We start from the raw sequence: 24,742 nt of genomic DNA on the forward strand, positions 1-24,742 counted from the left end.
AAAGAATAAATTCTCTGTTTGGGGGACAGTCAGACACAGTGCAATCCCTGAGTCACAGAGGCATCCATTTCCATCTTGTTTTAACCAATAACCTTTACCGTTTTAGGGTTGTGTTTACATAATAATCTGACAAGCTGCTCAGTAGCCACACGTGCGTGGGGAGTGTGGCAGAGACACTAACAGGCAAGCATCTTTCACTCTCCACTGCCTGCGTGCACAAATCCATGTAACATTCCTCTTGTGTTGATTATTTTGATGCTAATTATAAAACAAAAATTTTGACTTTGAAATCTGCTAAGAGAGTGTTCAAGACATAGGCAGCCTTACAAACAGAAAACAAACTGGAACAGGCTTGAGATTTGCATCAAACTGAATGAAGCTGCCCGAATCCTCGTGCCCTGGATGTCTTCTGGTGCTGGTCTGGCTAGGACTCTTATACAACAGCTCAGTATCAACTCTCACAATACCTATACAAAAAGCCAAATTTTCAAGCTCCGGGAAACAAACTCCAACTGGGGTATTTATATCCATAATGTCTTCTGCAAAAATGATTCGCTGAAGCATGTGAATGAATAATTAGCAGCCTAGTTCCAGGCACAGTTTCCCAGTGTACGGGCCAGATTAGCATGAATGCCTGACTGTGGAGACCCCTCAGTCACCAAATTCATTTTGACTTTGCCCTTGTGAATTAACCACTAGGTTTTGGGAAAAAAATCTTTCTTCAGTATCATGTTTTGCTGTGTTCTGTGTGGTCAACTTTGGGGAAGGACTGCAATCTCTTAGATACTCTCTAAGACTGGGATGGATGGATAAATAGACAGGTAGAAGCTTTATAGTTTTTTATTCCAGGCAACAAATTTTTATGAAGCTCATACCGTGTACTAGGCCCTTTTTTAGAATCTCAGGATATCACAGTGAGCATTAGGTTCCTTAGCTTTCTTAACTCTATCTTCTTAATTTTATGCTCCCCGACTTTCACACTTCTTTTTCTTTCTTCTCCCCAAAGGCCCCAAGTACATAGTTGTATATTCTGGTTGTAAGTCCTGCTGGTTGTGCTATGTGAGACGCCACCTCAACATGGCTTGACGAGCGGTGCTAGGTCCACGCCCAGGATCTGAAGCACTGAAACCCTGGGCTGCCAAAGTGGAGTACATGAACTTAACCACTCAGCCATGGGGCTGGCCCCTGACTTTCACACTCCTAAATGACAATAAAAACCGTACCCTCCCCTTAAGGTTGACGGGAGAAATTAAAAGATATGACTCACCTAAAACACTTTCACACAAAGGACGTGCTCAATAAATTATTATTTATCCAATAAATACCTTCAGTCCCAAAAGTCCCTTTTTGGGGCCACATGTATCAAATTTCCAAATCTACAACATCCCTGGAGCTTTCTACCAAACTGGAGTCCTTTATTACTTGCTATCACTGATTAGTAGTTAGGTATTAATCTTTCCTCTTTCTCCATCCTCTTCTTTAGCTCAAGCAAAAAACAGTTATCAAACCTAAGAACACTATATAAAAAAACAAGCAAGCCACTGGATCACTTCCATTTCCTGAATATTCTATCAGGTAAAATTCCATCACCTATGTCTCTAATTGATAAGTAACTATTATTGTATGGTCTTTATCACTTCTTTCCTGAATAATTTCCACCTGACAACATTTGTCCAGAAACCCTTCCAAAGATTTTATAGGATAGTCAATTCCCCGTAACACAAACCTACCACACTCTACCCTACACCAGCCCTCAACACACACGCTTGCTTAGACAGGCACCTGCGTGTTTTGATTTCAAGCTCAGTAAACCAACATCTGATGTTTTAAATGTTGTCCTTGCCTACAGAAGCAATTCCGTCACGGTTGATCAATTTGTTTATTTTTAGTCTATATATTCTAGAGTTGTTCCATTCATTTCTCCCATTCTCTGTGATGGAGAAATAATCAAATCTGAAAAGCCCTGTACTAAAGGGCATGGGAAAAAGTAACGGCATAGTCTCTGATCTAGCAGCCCCATTTTTGATAATCTCGACCACAAAAATTAAAGCACAAACACAAAAGGATGAACACTGGAGCACTTTGGTAGTGTCAAAAAGCTGGATACAAAGCCAATGCCCATCCATAAGGAAATGTTTGAATAACTCATGGGGTATCTATACTACAGAATGACATGCAGTTATTAAAAAAAACATGGATCTTTATGTACTGACTCAGATGAATACTCTACATTGTTAAGAGAATGATGTTACCAAAAATCAAATGGTTAAAAAAAGAAAACTACATACACGTGTGTGTGTGTGTGTGTGTGTGTGTGTTGTGTGTGTGTGTGAATAAAGGTTACAGCAGTTATCACAGTTTCCATATCTGCTCAAGCTACCCCCACCCTACTACGCTTCAGGAAAGAAAAAAAGGAGGAGGAAGTGGAGAGGGGACATCATTTTAATATTGTTCCAAAGACAGTTCACTGGAATAGGAATGCATTAAGCCAAGGTAGGAAATACAAGCTGTGTAGGCACAATAATTACTTTTGGTATCAGATTTATATCTCATCTCCTCGGTAATTAAACTGCAAAACAAAATAAGTTAGGAGGGAAGCTAAAGGATTCAAGTAGTAACCCTGAGCATCTTAAATGACCTTTAAATGTGAGTTAACACGTAGACAGAAGTCACATGTAAAGGTCAGCTTGTACAGTCTAAATGAAACTCAAAGAACGACCAGAATAGGAAATTAATATGTCTTTCAACTTACGTAGAAAGTTTAAAAAAAAAAGGCAAAAAAGATAAAACCCTCAGGTTTCTTCAACCCCTTTTTTCTCCCCCTCAAGTGCCAGAGCAAACTCAGCTGAACACAGAGGAAGAGGTTTGGCAGGTTTTCTGGCCTCCATTCAACATTATGAGAACTAAATAAGCTTCATTATGGTCAAGTGTCAAAGTTTCATTATAATGCATCTTATTTTCTCTTTGTTCTGATTTTTAAAAAAGGCACTGTACACTGTAAAAGAGGTAAGAGTCCACTTTCTTTTCATTGAACTCAACTCCCCCCACTTCCTCGCCCATCTCCCCAAATATGGAAGACGAAGGGAAGGAGAAATAAAGGAGGCCAGGGCAAATGGTGAGATGCAGTGCTCCCAGGAGAGAAACAAGAGCCAGAGGAAGAGAGAACTTCTCTAGGTCCAGGGAGAGGGAGAGGGGGAAGGGAGAAAATCCTGCCAAATAGAATTGAAAAGCCCAGGACACAAGAGTAGAAGGGAAAAAGAGGTGTGACAAAGGGCACATGCCAAGGTAAAAAACATCCTTAGCAGGGACAAGAAGAGTGAAAAAAAGCTTGCTTTCTGCTCCAAAAGCCAAAAAGCCAATTTTTAATTGCATTAAAATATGAATTTGAAAATAATATCAAGAGTTATTAAATTCTAATTCTAGATAATATTCTAACAATTTCCATTTTTTAAAAGATCTCAAATCACAGCTCATTCTAAACTCTTTATGAAACTACTTCCACGCAAATTAGAGATGATCTGAATGAAACAAGATTAACTGCAGGGAGAAAAAAAAGTATGCAAAGTTAAGAAAATCATTCAAAGAATCAGTCCTACGCCTCATACATAAAAAAACGTATGTATGTATGCATGTGTATTCTGCAGGCTAACACTATTTAGATAATTAACATTATGACCTTGTCTACTGCTTTGAGTTAATTCGGGCAACATCTTTAATGCCTCCCATAAGCAAATGTGAGATGAAGCCTATGGCTATAATCCTTCTAAGGGAGACAATGTCTAAAAACAGCCAATCATTCATCACCAAATATTAACCTTAAACAGTGAATTGTGCAGATCAGGGGCAAACATATATCCCACTAACTAGGCAACGCCTCACTGTTCTTCATCTTCAGTCTGAGCTACAGTCTTTCATCCATGCTTTCCAGGCTGACACGGCACAAATCAAAGGCAAATAAAATCCATGCCATCACCTTTGTTATAACAAATGGTTAAAAAACAAACAAATAAACACTTAAAATCGCCCACTTGCACTAAGGAAGCTTTGACAATTACCTAAATAAATTTGTCAGGTCAAACATCATGGCCAACTTGACCACGGAATAATTCTACGCTATTATATACCTTGCTGCCCATCATTATGTCTTACATGCTCTACAGCAGTGATTCTGAACCAAGAGCCCCCCACAAGTGGACATGTGGCAATGTCTAGAAATATGTTTGATTGTCCCAATTAGGGCATGTGTTACTCTTCACAGTTGAGAAGATCAAAAGAACAATGAGGAAATCACATCACCATTTTTCTTTCTCTCTCCAGACTCCCCAAATCTCAGTTCTATCCCTCTTCCCTCTAAAAATTTAATTTCCAAACTTAATCTTCCCCAGTACTTTCACTTCTAAGGCCCATCACGTGTAGTCTGGCTTGAGGAAAATCTTTAATTCCTCTTTATCGCAAATTCAGTTCTTAAGGGGTTTATTCCTTTCATCTAACCATTTGTTGGTGACAATTCTATTATTCCCAAATTCAACATGAAATAAAACCGTCCCACACTCCCACACATCACCACCGTCTTAAGGAAGGTATTATACAAAACACATGTCCATAAATTTGAATGCAGTGATTTCTAGTAAATATTTTCATTTATGGTGATTTGAATACTATGGTATTTTCATCACATTAAACTAAATGGCATTTCATCCCCCAAGGAATTCTTTCATACATAAATGCTTCATTTCCAACAAGTAAGGAAGAAAGAGGAAAATATGTCTGATGTACACTGGCACGGTTTTTCCTTTTAATCTAGCATATCTCTGCATCTAACTTCATAGTCGATGTGTGAATCATGTGAAATTCATCCTTTCGGACTGAAATTTCCCTGTAACCAACCCCATAACACCAAGATAGCCCTCTTAAGGCTGTCTGGAAATGACGACGACAGAGACACTGATCTAGCTCATGAGAACCAATCTCCTACCCACACTCTCCCACACACATCTCTCTTCTTTACCCCTCCCTCCCCAATGCAGTGTATGAGTGCACAGTGAAGGTGAAGTATCCAACTCTTTATTAAGAGTGGAATACTAAAGGCTCTGAGAAGTCCTGCAGTAAAGAAACCTGTATTACTCTGTTTACCTAAACACTTTTCAATCTTTCTTGGCCACTCCTGCCATACAAAGCCTATCAACAGCTAAGGAAGGAGTGTTCCAGGCACAGCCTTTTGGACAATGCTCCAAAGCTGAGCAACCAGTTTTACTTAGCCCTTTGCCAAGGTCTTCTTACATTGAGACTCAGGTAGAAGTAAACACAGAGACACTTGACCAATTCCGTGCTGATCACATTCTCTTAGTTCACTCTTAGAAACTCTACTCCCAGAGGCTGATGCCACGAAATCAGTAAAATTATTTAAACCTTTAGGTAACTAACAGTTAAAATGGCTGTAAAAGTTTCCCAGTGTCTAAAATTAATTCCTGTAGTAAATGTTCCTACCAAAAAAAGACACATCACACCTATGAGTTACAGAGATATAAATTCACAATTCGTTGTGATGAATGGTGGCACTAGTGGCTTTTTTGATGAATAACTCTCTCTCTCAATCAAATTCCAAGACCATAAACATGGATCCTAATAGCTGTATTTATGACGAGTATTTTACTGACAAAAATCTGAAATCAATTAATATATTTCTAATTATTATATCTCCTGCCCTCCCAATGCATAAATCTATTCTGTTCTGTAATGAGAGCTCAAAATCAAGTGTCAAATCTTTATCTGAACTTGTATTTTAAGAATTCTACAACCTGCTGAAGTGTCCTTGAACCCTGAAAGCGTATCTCCCACCTTGTATACTACAGCTGTACGTAATTTATTAAAATAACTTAAAACATCTAAATGTCGAGCAATTAATAGGAAAGAATGCTCTTAATATCCTGTAAAAGATATTCTACAAAGGGCAGCACTCAGCTGGAGCTACCTGCAGACAAATTACTTAAATGAGCATCTACGCATTTTGGGCTTGTCTTCATGAGGAAAATTAGGAAAAATTATTTACTACAGTGAAATTATATATTTGAATAAACCAAAAGAAAATAAAGTAAAAGAGTATGGTGTACCTTTCTTACTACGAAAAAAAATACTTATTAAAAACACTGGAGTGTGTCAATTCTATTGTAAATAATATATTTTAGTAATGAATAGCTGTTTTATAACAAGCATTTTTAATTAGGAAAACATTTTAATATAACAATAGCATTAATACATTTGTGATAGGAACATACTTTCCTTTTTCTAATGCAGCCTGAATTTCCACTACAGAGATTTGAAATCTCAAATCTACTCCTTTTATATATAGATGGGAACCAGGAAAACGTGGCATCAATCAGAAATGTCAGACTCATAATCAAAGAGAAAAAACTTAAAAGAAAAAAATAGTCCAAAAATAAAGTCTCTTGTCAACAGCAATGATGGAAGAAAGTCCTTTGGAATTAGTCTGGGATGTGAGAAAAAAATCCAGGGGAGGAAAACGATGGTACGATAATTCCAACATTTCTTTGGGGAGAAAAGTGCTTCCCACATGACCTTCGCCATCAACAGGCATCTGAAGTTTAGCTCCAAACTGTAGGGACTGAGGACGCTTGAATAACACACGTCTGAACACAATTTAAATGGATATGTCAATACTTTGGTAAGATGTTATCATTCCAATTTAAAGAAAGAATATTTCTGGGCCAGCCTGGCATACGCACAATCTTATACTTTTTCAAACCCTCAGTAGACCTACAATAAGAGTATCAGGATAAATATATTAGATCTTGGTATATTTAACCTTCAAATTCACTGACTATCACCGATCGTGAAATTTCATTTTAAAAAGAGAAAGAGGAAAGAGACTTTGAGCTCCCCGGGCCTGGAGGCAGGAACCACATGAATCTGTCTTTTTATCTAAACATGTACAAGAGGGCTGTGGACAGAGCAAGCACATAATAACCATCTGCTCTGTGGAGAGTTAAGGGCACAGCAACATGTGTAGATAAATATACACGTATTTATACCCCCACAATGTAATTTTTGTTTAATCCATACACAGAAAGCGAGGAATCCATTCTGGGAGGAATCTGTGGACATTATTACAACATTTACATCATTCGTATCACATATTAAGCTGCTGACATGTGACAAAAAGCTGGGTCATGATGACCCGTCAGTCGCCATTCATAGCTCTATTTTCCTTTCCACTTGCTTTGTTAAAAGTAATCACTTAAGTGTGCTATGCCCTGCCCAGCTTTGAAGTAACTCATCGAGGTCCCTACTAGGTAACTGTAAATTTTCTCATGGTGCTGCAGTGACATGATCAGCTATTCTGGAGGGTCCTTCACAGTTAGCAATACTAAGACCGATATTATTTCCTAACGGCCTCTTAGATGAAAGGGTTGACACAAGAAGTAGTCACCAGGGACCTCAAAAATAAAACAATAACAATAAAAGCAAGCTCACCACCTCTTTACTGTGGCTTGACTATCACTCATCGCCTCCCCATGACATGAGAGGTGGACTTTTCACCACAACCAGAGTGTGATTCATTCCTTTATGATTTCATGCACAGATTCCTGGAATGGTCAACTTGCGAAGCTTTCCATTTCTACTCTCCAATCCCCAAAGAGGCCTGAACATCATGACACCGACTTGGTTCTGTAATATCTCAGCGACCCTGCACAACACAGTCTACTGTGTTCTTGCCATAGAATACCTGTACAGGAAAGGATCTGGATCAACGACTGGCTAGAAAGGTGGAATTCTCACAGCATCGTGGCGACAGACTGCACAAAAACAATGAACTCTGGTGAGCCTCTAGCACAGGGTCTCTCAAGCTTTACACTATTGACGTTTGGGCCAGACAATTCTTTGCTATGAAGGCTGTTCTGTGCATGGTAAAACACAGAACAGCATCCTGGGCCAATCAAGGTTCTAGAACGAGACCCACTAAAAGCAGCAGAGTGATTTGTAGGTACATCATTTAACCAGAGTTCCATCGTCTCCTCTCTTTCCTCTGCCAGAAATGCTTGCCCCACATATCCACAGGGCTCAGTCCCTCAATATATTCAGGTCTCTCATCAAGTATGACCTCATCAGAGAGGCCTTCTCTGGCTTTCCCTTCTAAAATAGCCCCTCACTCCCCTCCCTCCTCATCACTCTCCATACTTTACTTCTTCCCCATAGAATTATTTGATGAGATTTCATATTATTTTGTGTATGCTTCACTGACAGTCTGCACCAGGTAGGAATGGAATTTTGCTTGTTTTGTTCTGCGTTGTAGCCCTAATACCTAGAACTGAGCATGTCACATGGTCAGTGTTTGATAATTGCCTTCTCAGTGAAAGACCAACTGAATGGAAGACACACGCACACGCACGCACACACACACACCCCTCACTCATTGTAAGTCCCTGATTTATTTAGCCAAAGATACAGAACTTCGGCAAAAATAATGCTTAGGCACTACAAGAGCACAGCTTCCCAAGACCACCAAAGGGAAGGGGGTTCAACATGGGGCCTTCCTGGATTCCAGAAGCTGGTACACTTGGAGCACATGCAAGTTTTTCAGGAAGAAAAGAAAGCATCTAATGCTTTCCACTTAAGACAATGTTTGAATTTGGGAGAAACATCCTGGTAATGTTGCCAGCCAGTAGTACTCATATGACAAAGGGAAGCAAACCTTGACTAGTTTTTTCTGGCACAGCGGGTATGCAATCCAATTGGCCGTAGGTGTTGAAACTTCCTTTTCACACCCTAGTGGATGGTGAGAGAAAGGGCAATCTTTACTCGAAAAGGATGTTATAAGATGGCTCATTAGGAAGTGGTGTAAGAATGTAAAAGCCACAGGACCTTCAAAAAGTGTCAAAATCACTCCCCAAGAGAAGAGCGTGGACTGTGGACTTCACAACAGTAAGAAGAAAATACCTCCCATTGTCACAGTGAGCCCCAGAAGCAGAAACACACTGCTGTAAATGGTTTTTCTCATCTTCACTGATATTAGTCAAACAGCCTAGCAGAGGCTCATATGTCATTTTCCTGCTAAAATTTCTCAACGACCAATCAATACCAAATGTACTAATGGCATGCACACCCTGCTAAAAGGAAGAACACTGTCCTGACACTTGGAACTAGGGGAAGGGTGGGACAGAGAAAGACGGGTTCCAGGAGGGAGAGAGGCCAACAATAATTGGGGCAGAGCAATAAACGGTACCTTTGGGAACAGCAAATTTTCATGTAGCTTCAAGAAGGAGCTTGTTTTCCTTCCAGTGAATGGCCTTCAAACTGAGAGACTGTGCATCAACATAAACAGGAAATCTGGATCAAGTGGCTTCTCAAGCCCAGGGAAGATCTCAAGGTCAACTAAACTCAGTAAGTGGGCTGCAAAGCAGAATACACACCCTAAAATACTGTCATAGTCCACCCTCTCAACTCTGAAATTCCCTCCATCATGATAAGGAGGGAATGATATTTAAAACATTTAACAAATCAGACGGAATTAACGGCTAACAATGGGTGGTGGAGGATCCTGAAAAGGTCCCAATACAGGAGAAGGAGTAGCCAAAGAAATGACAGAGGAGAAACCCAGGGGGCTTGGGCCAATGTGCATTTAAAGATTTTTAATAATCTATATGGCTGTACCAGAATCAGGACATAAAATGAGCCACACTTTTTAAAATTAAGACACTAAGTATTTTCCATAATTTTTAAGCCAATTCAAGAAAATTCTATACCCTTTATATTTTCACATCACAGATATACGTTGATCGTGTGGCATAGAAAAGGCTTTAATCCTTCCAAGATGATGATAATATCTCCTCAAAAAGAAGACTTATTTTGCCATATTAGGATGCCAACTGGACAACTACCGAGTTAAAATTTTTGTTTAAACTTGCTTTTCTTTAAACTTTTTATAAATACATATATAATTAATGGGAAACTTAACACACCAAAATGGAAAACTAACATGGCCCGCCAGATATGAAGGGTACCAGGAAATGATGAAAGCCACAAGATCAAATTCTAAAATACTTTCCCAGCTGAAGGCTCTGGGCAAGACCTGTCTCTGCTAAAAAGAGATACTTGCAAGTGACGGAAGTGTTAAAGACCTATTAGCAGCAAACTGTGAGTTTCTACTTGATAAAACAACTCAAGAAAAGTGACTACACTCAGAGAAAACATTATTTATTATACACTACAGTATTATTAAGGAAAAGTCCTAAAGTTACTAGAAAGCACTTCTCAAGCAGGAAAGGTTCTATGTTATATACATACCACTGCTTTGCTTTTAACCCAAACAAGGTCTTAGTTACATGATAGAAAATGGAGTTTAATATAAATGAAACAGAGGACAGGTTAAATTTTAAGAGCAAGAAAGACAACCAAGAAGATATACTACCCTTAATGTTATTGATCTTAAATAGGGTCATGGGAGACTACCAGCTGAGAGATGGAGGTGAGGATCATTTCAGGATCCCTTAACAAACCACTGAAGACTAACATCTCCACTTCCCACTGTCATCAGAGCGGAAGAACACTCACGGTGGACTGACCACAACAGGACGATATAGGACAGGAGACTTTTGCTCAGATACAAGATTACACTTAACCTTGTGAACTGAGTTCCGTTCTGCATTTAAACAGAGAAAATTCAATCTTTAAGCACATATTAGACACTTACTCCAGCTACGTGTTGGCAATACTAAAAGTTCACAATCCAGTGAAACAGCTCTCCCTTACTTTTATATGGCTACCAGACCCACCTCACCAAGAGAAAAGAAAATGAGATAAGGAGTAAGACTGCAGTTCAACTTAATAATTGCAACAAGGGAAAGGCCAATACAGTGTTGTTTAGCATGATATATATCAATGATATTTTATTTGCCAAAAAAAATTCCACATAATATAGCATAACAATATCCAACTGGAAAGAGAGAATGTGCCCCTGTTTTATATAGTCAGAGAGTGGGTTTTATGAACCAAATCAGACATAAAGAGTACATTTTGTTATGTTAGAAAGGAAGACAAGAAGGCTTTAAGTAAATCACACAGCATATGCAAATCATTGCTCTCCAATTATTAAGCACGTATGAGCTAGGTGTATTTTTCCTTTGAAACTTTAAATTAATCATGTCCCTCCACAGACCCACACTCTCCCCACCCCTGTCCCCAAGAAGCTAGTTTCAAAGGAGACAATATCATCCTTTCAACTTTATGACCAGGAAAAAAGATGCCTGACTTTGATCCATCACAGATATGAAAAATATATACTCATAGATAACTCTCTGTATGCCTTCTGTAGACCCACTAAATTTATAGATTACTGAATATTAGGATTTATGTTATATCAAAGCAAATATTGACCTTTTCTCTGCCTGGGTCAATATTTACCGCTTGACTCAATAAATCTTGATGTTCATTTTCAAACTGAGTCAATATTAGTTCATTAATTTCTGCATGGTTCATATCAGCATTTTATAAAATTTGAAATGCCAGTGAAAGTGTTTCACCTAAAAAATTTAGATATAGCCAATTAAAGAGACAACAAGGCTTTTGCTTTCCTCTGGCTTACTTTTAGTCTTTCTTTTCTTTCTCTCCCCTCAAAATTGCTACAAAGAAGACTGCCTAAATTCAATACAATTCAGCCATCCATTCTAAAATAAAAGGATTACTTTAGGAAATACTATGAATTTACTGGTATAAGAAATTGAAATATTCTAGATATAATTCTATAGGATATTAAATGTAGAAATATAAACGTAAAGAAGACAATGTCTCCCATTTCTCAATGATAACGACAATTAACTGTCGTCTATAGTCTCCAGACTTCTCAGCTCTATTCATTAATGGGACCTTATTACCATATTATTTTAACATATCGTGTAGCTCAACCTATTTCATTTTGGTAGATGTTTAGTAAGCATTTCATCATAAGAATGTCCTATAATTACTTAAGTCCCTATTGATGGTTACTTAAGCTACTAAACACAATGCCACTTCGGGGATGTCGACAAGTATTTCTGAAAGACAAATTCCTAGAAGTGGAAGTGCTGGATCAAAGACTATCAATATTTCACATTTTCACAGATATTGCCAAAGAGCCCTTCAAAAAGGCTCCATCACCCAACTACCTTCTGAGCCAATTTAAAACCCAAACTCTCAGCCTTCCATTTACCCACAGTTTAAACGTCCCATCACAGCAACCATTGAAATTATCAATGATATATATCACTTGATACCAGCCCAGCACTGAACAATCTTGCATTCTCGTAACATGCTTTTCCAAGGGTCACAAGAACCCTGAGAAATTTATTGATGTCCTCTTATAACATACAGTAGCATCTATTAACTTTATAAACCCTTGTAAAACCATCTACAGACAGCAGTTGCCAAGAAACTAGAACTCAGGTGGCAAGAATTTGAAAAAGTTAAAAAAAAAAGAAAAAAGAAAACGAAGACATCTCTAAGATGTGAGAACAATTTCTTTCAAACAGTGGAGGGGGAAAAAGCCAAACTTGGCCAAGTATTGAAAAATGCTCAAGGTATCTTAAGCATACGGCAACACGTTTTTCTCTTTCATACATAAATTCCTGATTAGTGTGTGACCATATGTGTTTTTTCTCACCCTACCTATCCTTGTAATCACAGATCAAGTATAAAAGAAAAAAGAGTACCTATAAGAAGAAACAGTTTGTTCCACAATGTGTTCCCAACCTTGAGGCCCTCCTATTCCAAAACCTTTAAGTAGGAACAAGGAGACACAAAGATTAATTACAGACAAAGGTGTCTGCTCGAAGAGCATAAACTTTAAAGGGTGTAAGAAATATCAACAAAACACTACACCACCTCTTAACAGGTTCAAGTCCAAATTTTTCATTTTTACAACCAACCCACCACTCCTCATTTACTCCTCTTAATTAAATGCAATGCCGTCTTCAATCATTCTGGGGATCATCCTACACAATTCGTTTTGCTTTCTCTTCCACGTCCTAATGGTAATGAATTCCCATGGCTCTTTCCTCATATACCTCCAATCCCTGATGATAGAATCTCATCATTTTCACCCTGCCCTCTTCTCCCACTGATCTATCCTTACCCTACAACCAGTGGTCTTACTCAAACATGAAACCAACCTAGTCCATTTCCACCATGAAACCCTCTAGTGATGCCCTGACATCTTCAGAAAGATGTTCTAGGAGAAATCTGTTAAGACTCTTCACGGTCCAACTCGAAGCTCTGTATTATTCCCTTAATTTTCTCCACCCTACCATATGCTCTCGACCTACTGAGCTGCTTCCAGTTCCCCAGTCACTGCCAGATCATTTCATGCCTCAAGGCCTTTGCATGTCCTGGCAAACACCTGCCCATCTTTAATGGCTGGGATCTGGCAGCAGCAGTTCTGAGGGGCCTCTCGGGCCCCTCCCATTATAGCACAACACCTGACATACAGTAAGCAATTAGTAAGTGTGCTGAAAGAATAGATAATTTCTGCTTACAAACTGTAAGCAGATTAATAGAGAGCTATAGATAACATAGAAATTAACTGTAAAAATAATAAAGGGGAGACTGATGAGTTAAGGAAGAGAGGGGTCAGTCTAAGCACCAAGGGGGAGGTGCCTTTGAGCTGGGACTTGGGAGAATGGTTCTCAAGGGGGTTTCCCCCTCAACAGTGTGGTTCCATCAGATCAGAAGGTCTCTATGCCAAGGGAATGTCTCTGGGGAAATAATTCCCTTAAGATATTTCACAGGAGGCAGTAGGAGAGGGGCAAATAACACAACAATATTAACATCAAACTTTGAGGGTCTACAGTGCCTTCCATTTTTCTAATGACAAAAGCAGACTTCTGCAGGCATGTATATTTTGCCCTGCCCTGTATAAACATTGTTTAAAGCAGGCATGGAAATGTTATTTTAGGAATTTAATTATATCTTAAGTTCACCAGGGGAGCTCATTACTTAAAAGGATCCAACGGTGAAAGCTTTTGTAAATCACTCACTAATCTATCTGAATTTCAGGGCAGGATCCTGTTAGTGAGTTCCCAAGCACAGACTCTGGCACGAGTTCATTTACCCATCCATCCATCCACCTACTTGAAAAATATGCAGCAAATATGCACAAAATGAGATACTCTGGCACACAGCAGGAAAAACAAGGAATTGTGAGCTGTAATCCTCGTCCTCAAGCATGATACATTTATCAAGCTGGGGAATGACACAGACACCTACACACACACGTCTTATAAAACAAGATGTTTGGATGAATAGTGGAGTGGGATGGCATGTAATTAAGAGTTAAATGGGTAATACCTATTCCACTCCAGAGTAGAGGCCAAGAATTACACTAGGTGATTACATATATTACCTCTAATCCTCAAAACCATCTTGCAAAGTGTGTCCTTTTTTCTCCATTTTACAGCTGAACAAGTCATCAAACCCCAGGACAATCAGAAAGGACCTTGGCTATCTATCTCCTCCCACAATTTCCGGGCCCTGGCAGGAACGACTATCAGCATAATGCTGCTTGACCTTCACCCAGAGCAACACCAGACACTTCTTGCATGGAATTTTGGTCACTGCATGTCTCAGTTTTGCATTCCTCTAATGATGAGAATGTCCCCCTTGTATTGACTCACAGAATCTTTCTACACAGAAGGAACATGAGATATAGATTATTAAAAAATGCAGAAAACCAAACAGGATAAGTAAAAAAGAGGTGAAGGAGAAACCACAACCTGGTTTTCTCCAAGTCTTTGATGGGGAGAAGAGCAAACAGATAGCTTTATAAAAATGCCCCAAATCTACACTTGAACTTGCTCCAGATTTGTTAGTCATTTCCCTTTCCAGCAACAATGACCTACCTAGCATGTATTACTTTTTGTGTAATAATTACAGAAGTTCTGGGAAAACTCCAAAATTCATGAGCTGTCATCACCTCAAGTAACACAGAAAACTATCTGTATCTTAGCCGAGTAAAACGAACAGAAAGGAGATTGTTTTAATATTTCCAATGAGATTCTCCTATTTAAACTATTGTGGTTTTTTTCAATGTAGTTCTGCATGAAATACATAAAGAGGTCTTCCCCCTTTTTTCCCTATCTTAGTATAAAGAAAATAAATCCAAAGGCATAAGACATAAAGCAATTTACTTTGCTATTATGAACAGTTAAGAATATAATTATCTAAGGGCCAGCCCCATGGCTGAATCATTAAATTCGCACACTCTGCTTCAGAGGTCCAGGGTTCCCCAGTTCGAATCCTGGGCGCAGACCTACACAGCACTCATTAAGCCCTGCTGTGGTGGCATCCCACAAGAAGAAACAGAATGACATCCCACATAGAAGAAATAGAATGACTTACAATGTACTGGGGCTTTGAAGAGGGGAAAAAAAAAAGAGGAAGCTTGGCAACAGATGTTAGCTCAGGGCCAATCTTCCTCACCACAAAAAAAGAAAGAAAGAAAAAGCTACCTTTGTGTTTCACTTCATATGTCTTATGCATGATATTTTCACACTGAACTCCTCTTTTTACAGTGGACATAATTAAGAACCAGAGAGATAACCAATCTTCTGATGATCACAATGAGACTAAAACATGTATCCCCAGGCTCCTCAATAAACAATCCTCTATGCTAAAGCTGCAGGTGTTCACAAAGGCATTACTTGATAAGCCTACAGAAGTAAAGTTTTTTAACATTTCAAATATAAATAGGATGTATGTATTATCCAAGGTCATGCAGTGAAACTGAAATAACTCGGCTAGTCCTAAAGTGAAACGTTACACTAATATTAATGAATAATTATCATGACAATATCCTGAAAACAAGCTATCCACAGCTCAAATGCTTATGCAACTCTCCTCAAGTGACTGGGGTGGGAGGCTACAGGAATAATGGGATCAGCACCATTCACCAAACCCCACCCACACGAAGGCAACCTAATGAGCAGGACACAGTACCCCAGGGGGCCCCAGAACCGCCAACACCCACTCATCTCCCCAATCCAGCTCCTGCAGCGCTTGCCACTCCCTCATCTTTGTTCCTCTCAAGTCCTTTCCAAAAGCAGGACCACCAGAATCACTATGAATGCTAACTAGAACACTTGCTGAGGATATTCTAGCTCAAAAGAAACGCAAAGCCAAAAAAAAAAAAAAGACATGTTCCAAACCTCTGAACGGTTCTGTTTATAAGTCAGGCTAACATCTGCTCAAAAACAGGCTGTATCACTGTGAGCAGGAGTTGGCAAATCTTTTCTGTCAAGGGCCAGAGAATAATACTCTAGGCTCTTTGGTCAAAGGGCTATGTAGCAACTACTCAACTCTGCAGTTGTCGCATGAAAGGGGCCATCAACAATACCCGAAGGAATGGGCATGGTTGTGTTCCAATAAAACTTTACTCACAAAAACAGGCAGTGGTTGCTTTGCCAACCCCTGAACTTGAGGATAGTTTGCTTAACCCTTATTCCCAAATCCCAAATGGTCAATTCTTGAGAATTATAGCTGATAGAATTTAGCTTGCTCAGCTCTCAGTATTAGCTAGTAATCAGTCATAGCTACCCACTGGGAATTCCAATAACAACATATCGATAGCAGCAAAAGTAATAATAGTGTCAAAAACAAGTGTGAAAACAATCACAAGAAGTAATATCAGGTACTTTATGCCAGGGATTTGTTAAATTTTTCACACATATCATCTCATTTCATCCCCATAACAACTCTATGAGGGAAGTTTCCTGTTTCAAAGGTGGGGAAACTGAGGCTCCAAGCAATTAAATGCCCTCCCAACATCACAAAGATGTTAAGAGATAAAACTTACATTTGAACCATAATCTACGTGTATAACTTGAACATTCTTACACACCACATCAACAAAGCACCAATGGCATTATCTTAGGAGGAACAAAGAGAGATCTGTGACTTCGAGGCATGAGATTAAAATCTGGACCGTTAAACCAGTGTTTCAGAAATGGCCGCTTCACCTTTGCTACATTTACAAAACATGTCCCTCAGGAAAGGATGAGGCTTTTTTTTGGCAGTCCCACTTTTCAAGCAACCTTTATACCTGGACGTATATACCTACAGCTAATAGTCCAAAACTTGTTTTAAGGTCCTGGTCTGAAGTGCCTAAAGTATGAGGCAATGACTCTTCCTCTTTCCTGCCCTTTATTTGTCTATTTGCCAAATGCTAAGGAGTGTCTCTGACGGACCCAAGTCTTCTTGACATGAGAACCGATATTCCACCCCTGCGGTGTGAAGCAACCACTGACACCGTGGAATTTTCAGGAAGAACTGTTTAAAATATGAAGACTATATACGATTAGTTGGTACCTCTCCACTTGTTTTCTTCTTTTTTTACTTTTATTTTCTCCATTACGCCCAGCAAGTGACTTCACTGATTCTTTCAAACCAGTCCACTCGTCCTGTAACTGCCCTATCCAGATTCTAGAAAACAATCAACTAGAACAAGAGTTGACAAACTATAGCCTGTGGACCCAATCCAACTGGTCACCTATTTTAGTACAGCCTTCACAGTAAGAATGGTTTCTGTATTTCTAAATGGTTGAGGGAAAAAAATAAAAAAGAAGTATAAGATTTCCTGACACATGAAAATTACATAAAATTCAAATTTCGGTGTTCATCAATAAATTTTTATTGGAACACAGCCAGCCTGTCCAGTATTATCTCTGGCTGCTTTTGCAGGACGATGGCAGAGTTGCGTAGCTGCAACAGAAACCATAAGCCCCGCAAAGCCTAAGATATTTACTCTCCGGATCTTGACAGAAAAGCATAACAAACTCCTGAAGATGAACTATTAGCCCTCTACCCATAGAGGCAGGTCCCAAATCCAGAGACAATGCATTCCAGAGACACAAAATAGAGACTCATTAGATCCACCAGAGTTGAGGATGTCAACAATTGCTCCATCCCAAAGAAGGCACCACTTATGTCCATTCTTAACTAAGTAATGGGAGAAGTTTCAGGCTGTTCATTCCTTCACAGCCATTTGCAATTGGAGACGCTGAGGGGACATAACTTCCAGTTTCCTGACTAACGGCATTATTATTCTAAATTGATGAACTGTGAATAGCAGGCCACTTTATCCCCTTCCTAACCAATTTCGAAGCCAGAGAGTACAAAATGATAAATTTTCTTTGGGTTTCTTGAAAAGAAGCTATATATATGTAATTTTGGCCTTCATCTCCCAATTTCCTTCATTTATCAGAAATGGTGACAAAAAGGCTCTAATTAGATAATTCTAATCACAAGGAACTGGGTGTGATGGAAGACTTCAGAATCACTATCTGTTCCTTGCAAAACAAAACAGATAGGCTGTTCTCCCTGTAGGGGCAGGAGATTTATCAATAGACAAAAGGATGCAAAAAGCCAATAGATAATGTGTAATTAAAGATCAGGCCTATAAATTCTACACTGACATAAATTTAACAGGATTTGCAGGTGGAAATTCAGGATTTAAAACCAGAGTATCATTATGAAAACCTTTCAGTTCTATATGCAAAAACATTGCATAATACACAGATTTATTATTAAGACTAATACTGCATGCCTCCAAGCCCTTTCATACAAAGAATTTGAATTATTCAGCGCCAGAGTAATCTCCAAGCTGGCCTATCTTCCTTAACCATTCCTCCTTAATTACCTGCATTTTCCATATATTTTTGAGCATCAAAATCTCTTTTAGAAATAACAATTCACCTATGATATTTTTAGTAATTGTCAGAAGCACAAACCAGAAAGGTCTGTATGTTCCTATAGGTCTTCATTTTGTTTTCCCTTAAAATGTATGAAACTCATTTCCAATGGAATATTTAACATAGTCATGACAATGTTCTCTCTCTTCTCTGGCTCCAAGGCTATAACTAAAAAAAAAAACAATGGGGGGGCCACCTGGTGGCACAGCGGTTAAGTTCACTTGTTCCACTTTGGTGGCCTGGGGTTCAGATCCCCGGTGCAGATCTATACACGGCTTGCCAAGCCACGCTGTAGCCAGCATCCCAGAAATAAAGTAGAGAAAGAAGGGCAGGGATGTTAGCTCAGGGCCAGTCTTCCTCAGCAAAAAGAGGAGGGTTGGCAGCAGATGTTAGCTCAGGGCTAATCCTCCTCAAAAAAAAAAAAGGGTGGGGAGGGCCAGCCCCATGGCATAATGGTTAAGTTTGGCACATTATGCTTTGGCTGCTTGGGTTCGAGGATTCATAGCCCAGGCACAGACCTACACCATTTGTCAGCCATCCCTTTGTGGCAACCCACATATAAGAAAGTGAAGGAAGACTGGCAGAGATATTAGCTCAGGGCTAATATTCCTCAGCAAACAAACAAACAAATAAATAAATAAAATAATAAAAGTGAAAAGAACTGCAAAATATTATAGAGAGCTTAAATACATTCAACTAAGAAGACGTGACTTGAAAAAAAGTTGCATTTCTTGGCTTAAAGCATCACAGATCATTTTGATATGCGAAGCTTTATAATACTTCGCAGACATTTAGCAGCTCAAGACTAGCCTTATATTTTCTGCTCTCTGAAATCACAGCCACTGAAAACACAGAAAAGAAAAGGCTGTGTCTTTTGGAAAATTATAAGTTCGGTACAATAACTCATTAAGAAGTAAAGTTCAGAAATAAATGCAAATTGAGGGGAAAAAACAGGTTGAGAAAACAGGTGGGAGAGATAAATTAAGGTACTTATAACCTTGAGGAAAAACAGGCTTGAATATTTCAACTTTTAGTGAACTCCAAAAGGCTTGAACAAACATAAGTCAGGCGTGAAAGTGATTAAACGTGGCTTTGGGTGAGTTTAATGGGATGTTAACGGGCCTGTGTGATCCTGGTCAGGACAAGCCCACGTACCTGAGTAGGCCCAGTACGGGTCGCCTGAAGCCTTGCGCCTGCGGATCTGCGCTGAGCTGCCGTGTCTGTTTTCATGCAGGGCCCCGACGTAGCCTTCTGTCAACGCTGGAAGAGAGGGAGAGCCACAGTGAGACAAAGTCATCACCCCACTGGACACAGGAAGGGTGGCAAATGCACACAGCTGGGTGACTTCCTAGAAGCACAAACCCTGGGAATAACTGAAAAGAACTTGCTGATTTTGCAGGAAAACAACTCTAGGAGAAGCTAGAGAGACAACCATGATTACTATTACTATTAATAATAGTTTACAATGAGCCTTTACTTCGTTCCAAGAAGCGAGGTGCACTAAGCACTTTATATACATTATCTTATTTCATCTGCAAAACACCAGCAGGCAGTAGATACCAGGGTCACAATAATGGCACCATTCAATAGACAAGCAAACTGAAGCTTTGAGAAATTAAGTAACTTTAACTTGCCCAAGGTCATCTAACCAACAGGCCCAGAACCTGTGGTTTTGGTTCCAACTACATATATAAGCCTGTGTCCTAGGTGTAAAGGGCCTCTAGCCTTACTTGATCTTCACAGAGCAAGGAGTCATTCCCTCTCTTTTAGAGATGGAGGAATTAAGGCTCAGAGATGCTAAGTAACTGGTCCCAGGTCCCAGGTAAGCACACTGTGGATCAGGGAACCGAACATAAGCATGCCAGCATCAAAGCTGGGCCTCTGCCATCCACACACAGAACACTCTGAAGCCTCGGAGACTCTCTGTGCTTAGTACCAGTCCTCCACATCCTTTGGGCCCCAAATAGTCACCTTTTGTACCTGAGGAGATGAAACTTGAAACTTTCCAAGCCAACAATGTTCAAAAAAGAAACACTGCTGAATGGTAATATTTTTTGAAAACTCCAAATGAATCCAATCTTCTACTCATTATGGAGAGCTTCCATCTGCCTGATAAAGTGTTCAAAGTCCTCCCCTCCCCGCCACTTCATGGATGCAAATTTCTCTTGTTGTGAGAGCACACCTGAATGCACTGACGTGTACGATGACAAATATCACATGTGCCCAGAATCCCAAATGAAATGGAATTATGCCACCAACAATACATCCCAGCTGTCCATGTTAATATTTAAATGCACCCAAACAAAGTCAAGTGTGCTTTTAAAAAGCAAAGAAAATAGTTAGCGAAACTGTATATTCAATTTAAGATTAAGACGGCACCAGGAAAGCACAACACATTCGCTAGTCCAAATTAGCCAAAGTAATAATAATCATCTCACCAGGTTGGCATTAGCTATGCTGACAATGTAACAGTCATGAAGGAAAATTAGGAAACATGTAAAGCACTTTATGTTTATACGTCAATTGCAAAGACTGGCTTTAAGAGAAGTAATGCTTGAACAAAGAACAAAGATATTCCATAGAGATGAGCCCTTTAGAGGGTAATGGGAATCTCATCAAGTCTAAACATACATCTAAAAAGTAAATCTGGTGTCATTTATGTCTGCTTATTGGTCTTGAATGAGAAAGTCAAAATCTAAGTTACTACCCATTTTTGGAGTCTGATGAAGGTTTAGGGACCTACCATCCAATCCATCCTACAGTTTTGCAGACGAGCCATTCAGAGCCCCAGGAAGTTAACTATTCTAAGCTTCCAGGAACCAAAAATAAAATTTTCCATCTCCTAGTCTCCTAATCTATTTTTCCTCAACTAAAGCAGGCTAAATAAATAATTATTTGGCTTACTTGTTTTCTATGAATATGGAAAGTTTTTTTATGTGTCTCTCTACTATACTTCCTAGAGCCAGCTTACTCTATATAACTATTACATAAATAATCTTTCTTCTTAGTCCCAGGACAACGATTAAAAGAGTGTCTTGACTTTGGGAATAATATACGTGGCTTCCAGTAGGGTAGGTGGTTGAGTCTCAGTTTCCTTGTCTATAAAATGGAGCTAAAAATACCAACTTCATAGGATTGTTATGAAGACAACACAAGTTACTGTGAACAGAGCACCTAACTCAGCACTGGGCACACAGTGCTTTTTAAATGCCTGATAACATTATGGAAATTTGTTGCAGAGACTGTTTTTGTGATCATCATACTGCACTCCACCTAATCATGAGTCATAGACTGTATGGCCATCCTCTGTTGCCCCAGTCCCTGTCAGCTCCAGGGTGGGCCTTGTTTGGCTTAGGCCAGTCAATCGCTGTAAACCGTGCCCCTGGCCCCCAGTGATATGTTTGGGAACAGGGACATCGGCCAGTCAGAGAGAGTCTTCTCTCCTCCTGAAGGTATTATGACATGAGCTAGAAGTCTCAAGGACGTGGTTGAGGGTCAAGTAGGGGATCAGCAGAGGAACTCAAAAATAAAACCAAGCCAGAGGGGGCAAAAATCTATGCATCAATTCTGTTGACAAAATTTAAGCCCAGGACAAAGCCAAATTAAAACCAGCCCCATGGAAGGCTTTATCTTTACATGAACCAATTACCTGCCAAACCTCACTTTTCTGACTCCTATATGCAAAAGATCCCCAAATGACACTAAAGGTGACCTTGGTGACCTTCAAATGAGTCACTTCAACACTTGCTCATCAATTTCTCCATGCATTGGACCAAAGCTCTGACTCTCAACCCTGGCTGCTGCAAAAAGCAAAACAAAACAAACAAACAAAAAACAAAACCTATGCCTTGGACCCTGCCTCCAGAGATTCAGATTTAATTGGTCTGGAGTGAGACCAAGATATCAGTACTTTTAAAAAAAAGTTCTCCAGGTGATTGCATTTGGAAGTCAGAGATAAGAACCACAAACCTCCCTGCTGAGCTAGACCCGAGGTCCCCTTCACCTCTAACATTCTCAACTCTTGCCCTCACAGCCTGCAACTCGGCAGGCTAAGTCTAAATACTGGAGAGCTGACCAGGCAGAAATGAACAGCCTGCTGCAGAAATCACACCAGGCTGGTGTCAACTTCAGAATTAGACAAACAAATCCGAACTGAACCAGATTTCTAGCTAGAAAGCTTACAAACAAATGAACCCAGTATAAAAGTAGAGAGGAATGGGGTGATCCTCAAGTATATTAATGTATACCCTTTCCAGAAGATGTCGTCTAGAATCATCATCTCCACTACCAGTCCCCCTTTTTCCTTCCTGAAATGGAGGTGCTTTTCATTTCCCAGAACCTTCAAGAACATCAGGATGAAGCAAAGGAGGACAAAGGCTGCCAGCAGCATCTCTCACTGGAGTGGCTTCCATGCTGGTAGCTGTGTTACCCATGCTGCCAGGAAAGCAAAGCAAGAGTCCAGAACTTCATCAGGTTAATGTGAAAACCTCCAAGTACTTAGAAGTAAACCATAATTCCATCAGTCTTTAACTAGACCGGATAGAGGCCGCAGGTTTTGGGGTTCCACACCTGTTAGCTCCCCAAGCCCAATAAACTATTAGTGAAAATGCAAATCTACAAAGATATACCCAATTCAAGAAACAAGGGAGGGAAACATCAGAAGCTCCTCCACTGACATTGCAAAGTAATGGAATCCATACCCAAAGAAGAGTTACCTTCCTAGCCATCTATATCCAGCACACTGTGGTGGAAGGGATCTGAGCTGAGCAGCAGAACTGCCTGTCTAAAGGGAGTTCACCTGGGATGAAAGTAAGAGGTGTGGTTCTGCTGTATAGGCAAACTGACAAGAGGTAACAGGGAGGCAGGACCATCCCAAAGAAGGTGGGTTAACTCTGCCCCCAAAGTACTGAAGTACAACGTGGGTTGTACACAGCAAGGTAATAATGGGCAGGAAAACCTGCTTCTGAAGGACATGCTGTATGGCTATGAAGGGCTTTAAGCTCCCTGGAGATTAAAGGGATCTCAACCCATCACCCACGATGGAGTTCGGCATAGGGTATGTGTTCAATAATTAGTGAGTGAATGAATGAATGAATAAATCGAACAACAATAGCAAGACTGATGGTGTCTGTGTTGGGGGGCAAGAGTGTCTGCATGTGTGCATATATATGTGTGTCTTTAGATAGGCCACAAGCAAAAGCACTACCTTCTACCCTACTGCCTCGCTTTCTAGTCATTGCCCACCTAAGAGAAATAGGAAACATCTAAAACTGGAAGGAATGATCCTGAGTTCTTTAGGGAGGAAACTCAAACGAACAGGGCAGCAAAGGACTTTATCACTGTGGCACCAGATTTCATTTTAACACATTAACTATCCATTAAAGATGACTATATTTAATTACCCTTTTTATTCCGTCTATGCCAGGAATGTGTGATTTTTTTTCCCTAAATAAGAACATAATCATATACTACTGGCATTTGCATAATTAAAAACAAAACAAAATTTTAAGTCCCCTCTTCAAATGTATTTTAATCACATGACAAGGTGATTTTTTAAAGAATTATTTCAACAGGAGTCAAACAATGTATATTGAGTATATTAAGAAACTTAACATTTTAATGACAAGGAGCAGAGATTGGTACAAAGAAATAATCTGTAGTTCCTATGTAAAGATACAGCCTCAGCAACCAAATTCAATCAATTTTAATACTCTTTGCACTCTGCTAAACTCAAACAGCCAACCAATGGTGGCATGGCAATGATATGGTAAGGCTATGAATCATGCTATTGATTTTCAGTATCTTCTGTGCAGAAAATTAAATTATGCAAATGCATGCCTTTACGGATCCTTACCTTAATGTGAAATTGCAGACTTGCTTATGTCAGCAACTTAATTACACAATTAAAAATGGAGTATGCTTATGAAAATATGTAGTTTCACTCTTCAGAATAGACAATAAGTATAAATCTGCCCTTGGTTATCATGTGACTGACAAGAGGGAGGAGCTGA

At 39.6% G+C, this 24,742-nt stretch overlaps 1 protein-coding gene across 4 annotated transcripts in view; it reads right to left on the reverse strand.

Moving 5' to 3' along the window:
• Positions 1-24,742, reverse strand: part of PTPRG (protein tyrosine phosphatase receptor type G) — a 680,787-nt gene that overhangs the window by 489,316 nt on the left and 166,729 nt on the right. For all 4 annotated transcript variants that reach the window (XM_014868697.3, XM_070493516.1, XM_014868696.3 and 1 more), the window contains exon 2: positions 19,887-19,991. In XM_014868697.3, the coding sequence (XP_014724183.2) occupies positions 19,887-19,991 (105 nt within the window). The remainder of the gene's footprint in view (positions 1-19,886; positions 19,992-24,742) is intronic.

The sequence above is a fragment of the Equus asinus genome, chromosome 21 (assembly GCF_041296235.1).
Source record: "Equus asinus isolate D_3611 breed Donkey chromosome 21, EquAss-T2T_v2, whole genome shotgun sequence".
NCBI classification, from domain to species: domain Eukaryota; kingdom Metazoa; phylum Chordata; class Mammalia; order Perissodactyla; family Equidae; genus Equus; species Equus asinus.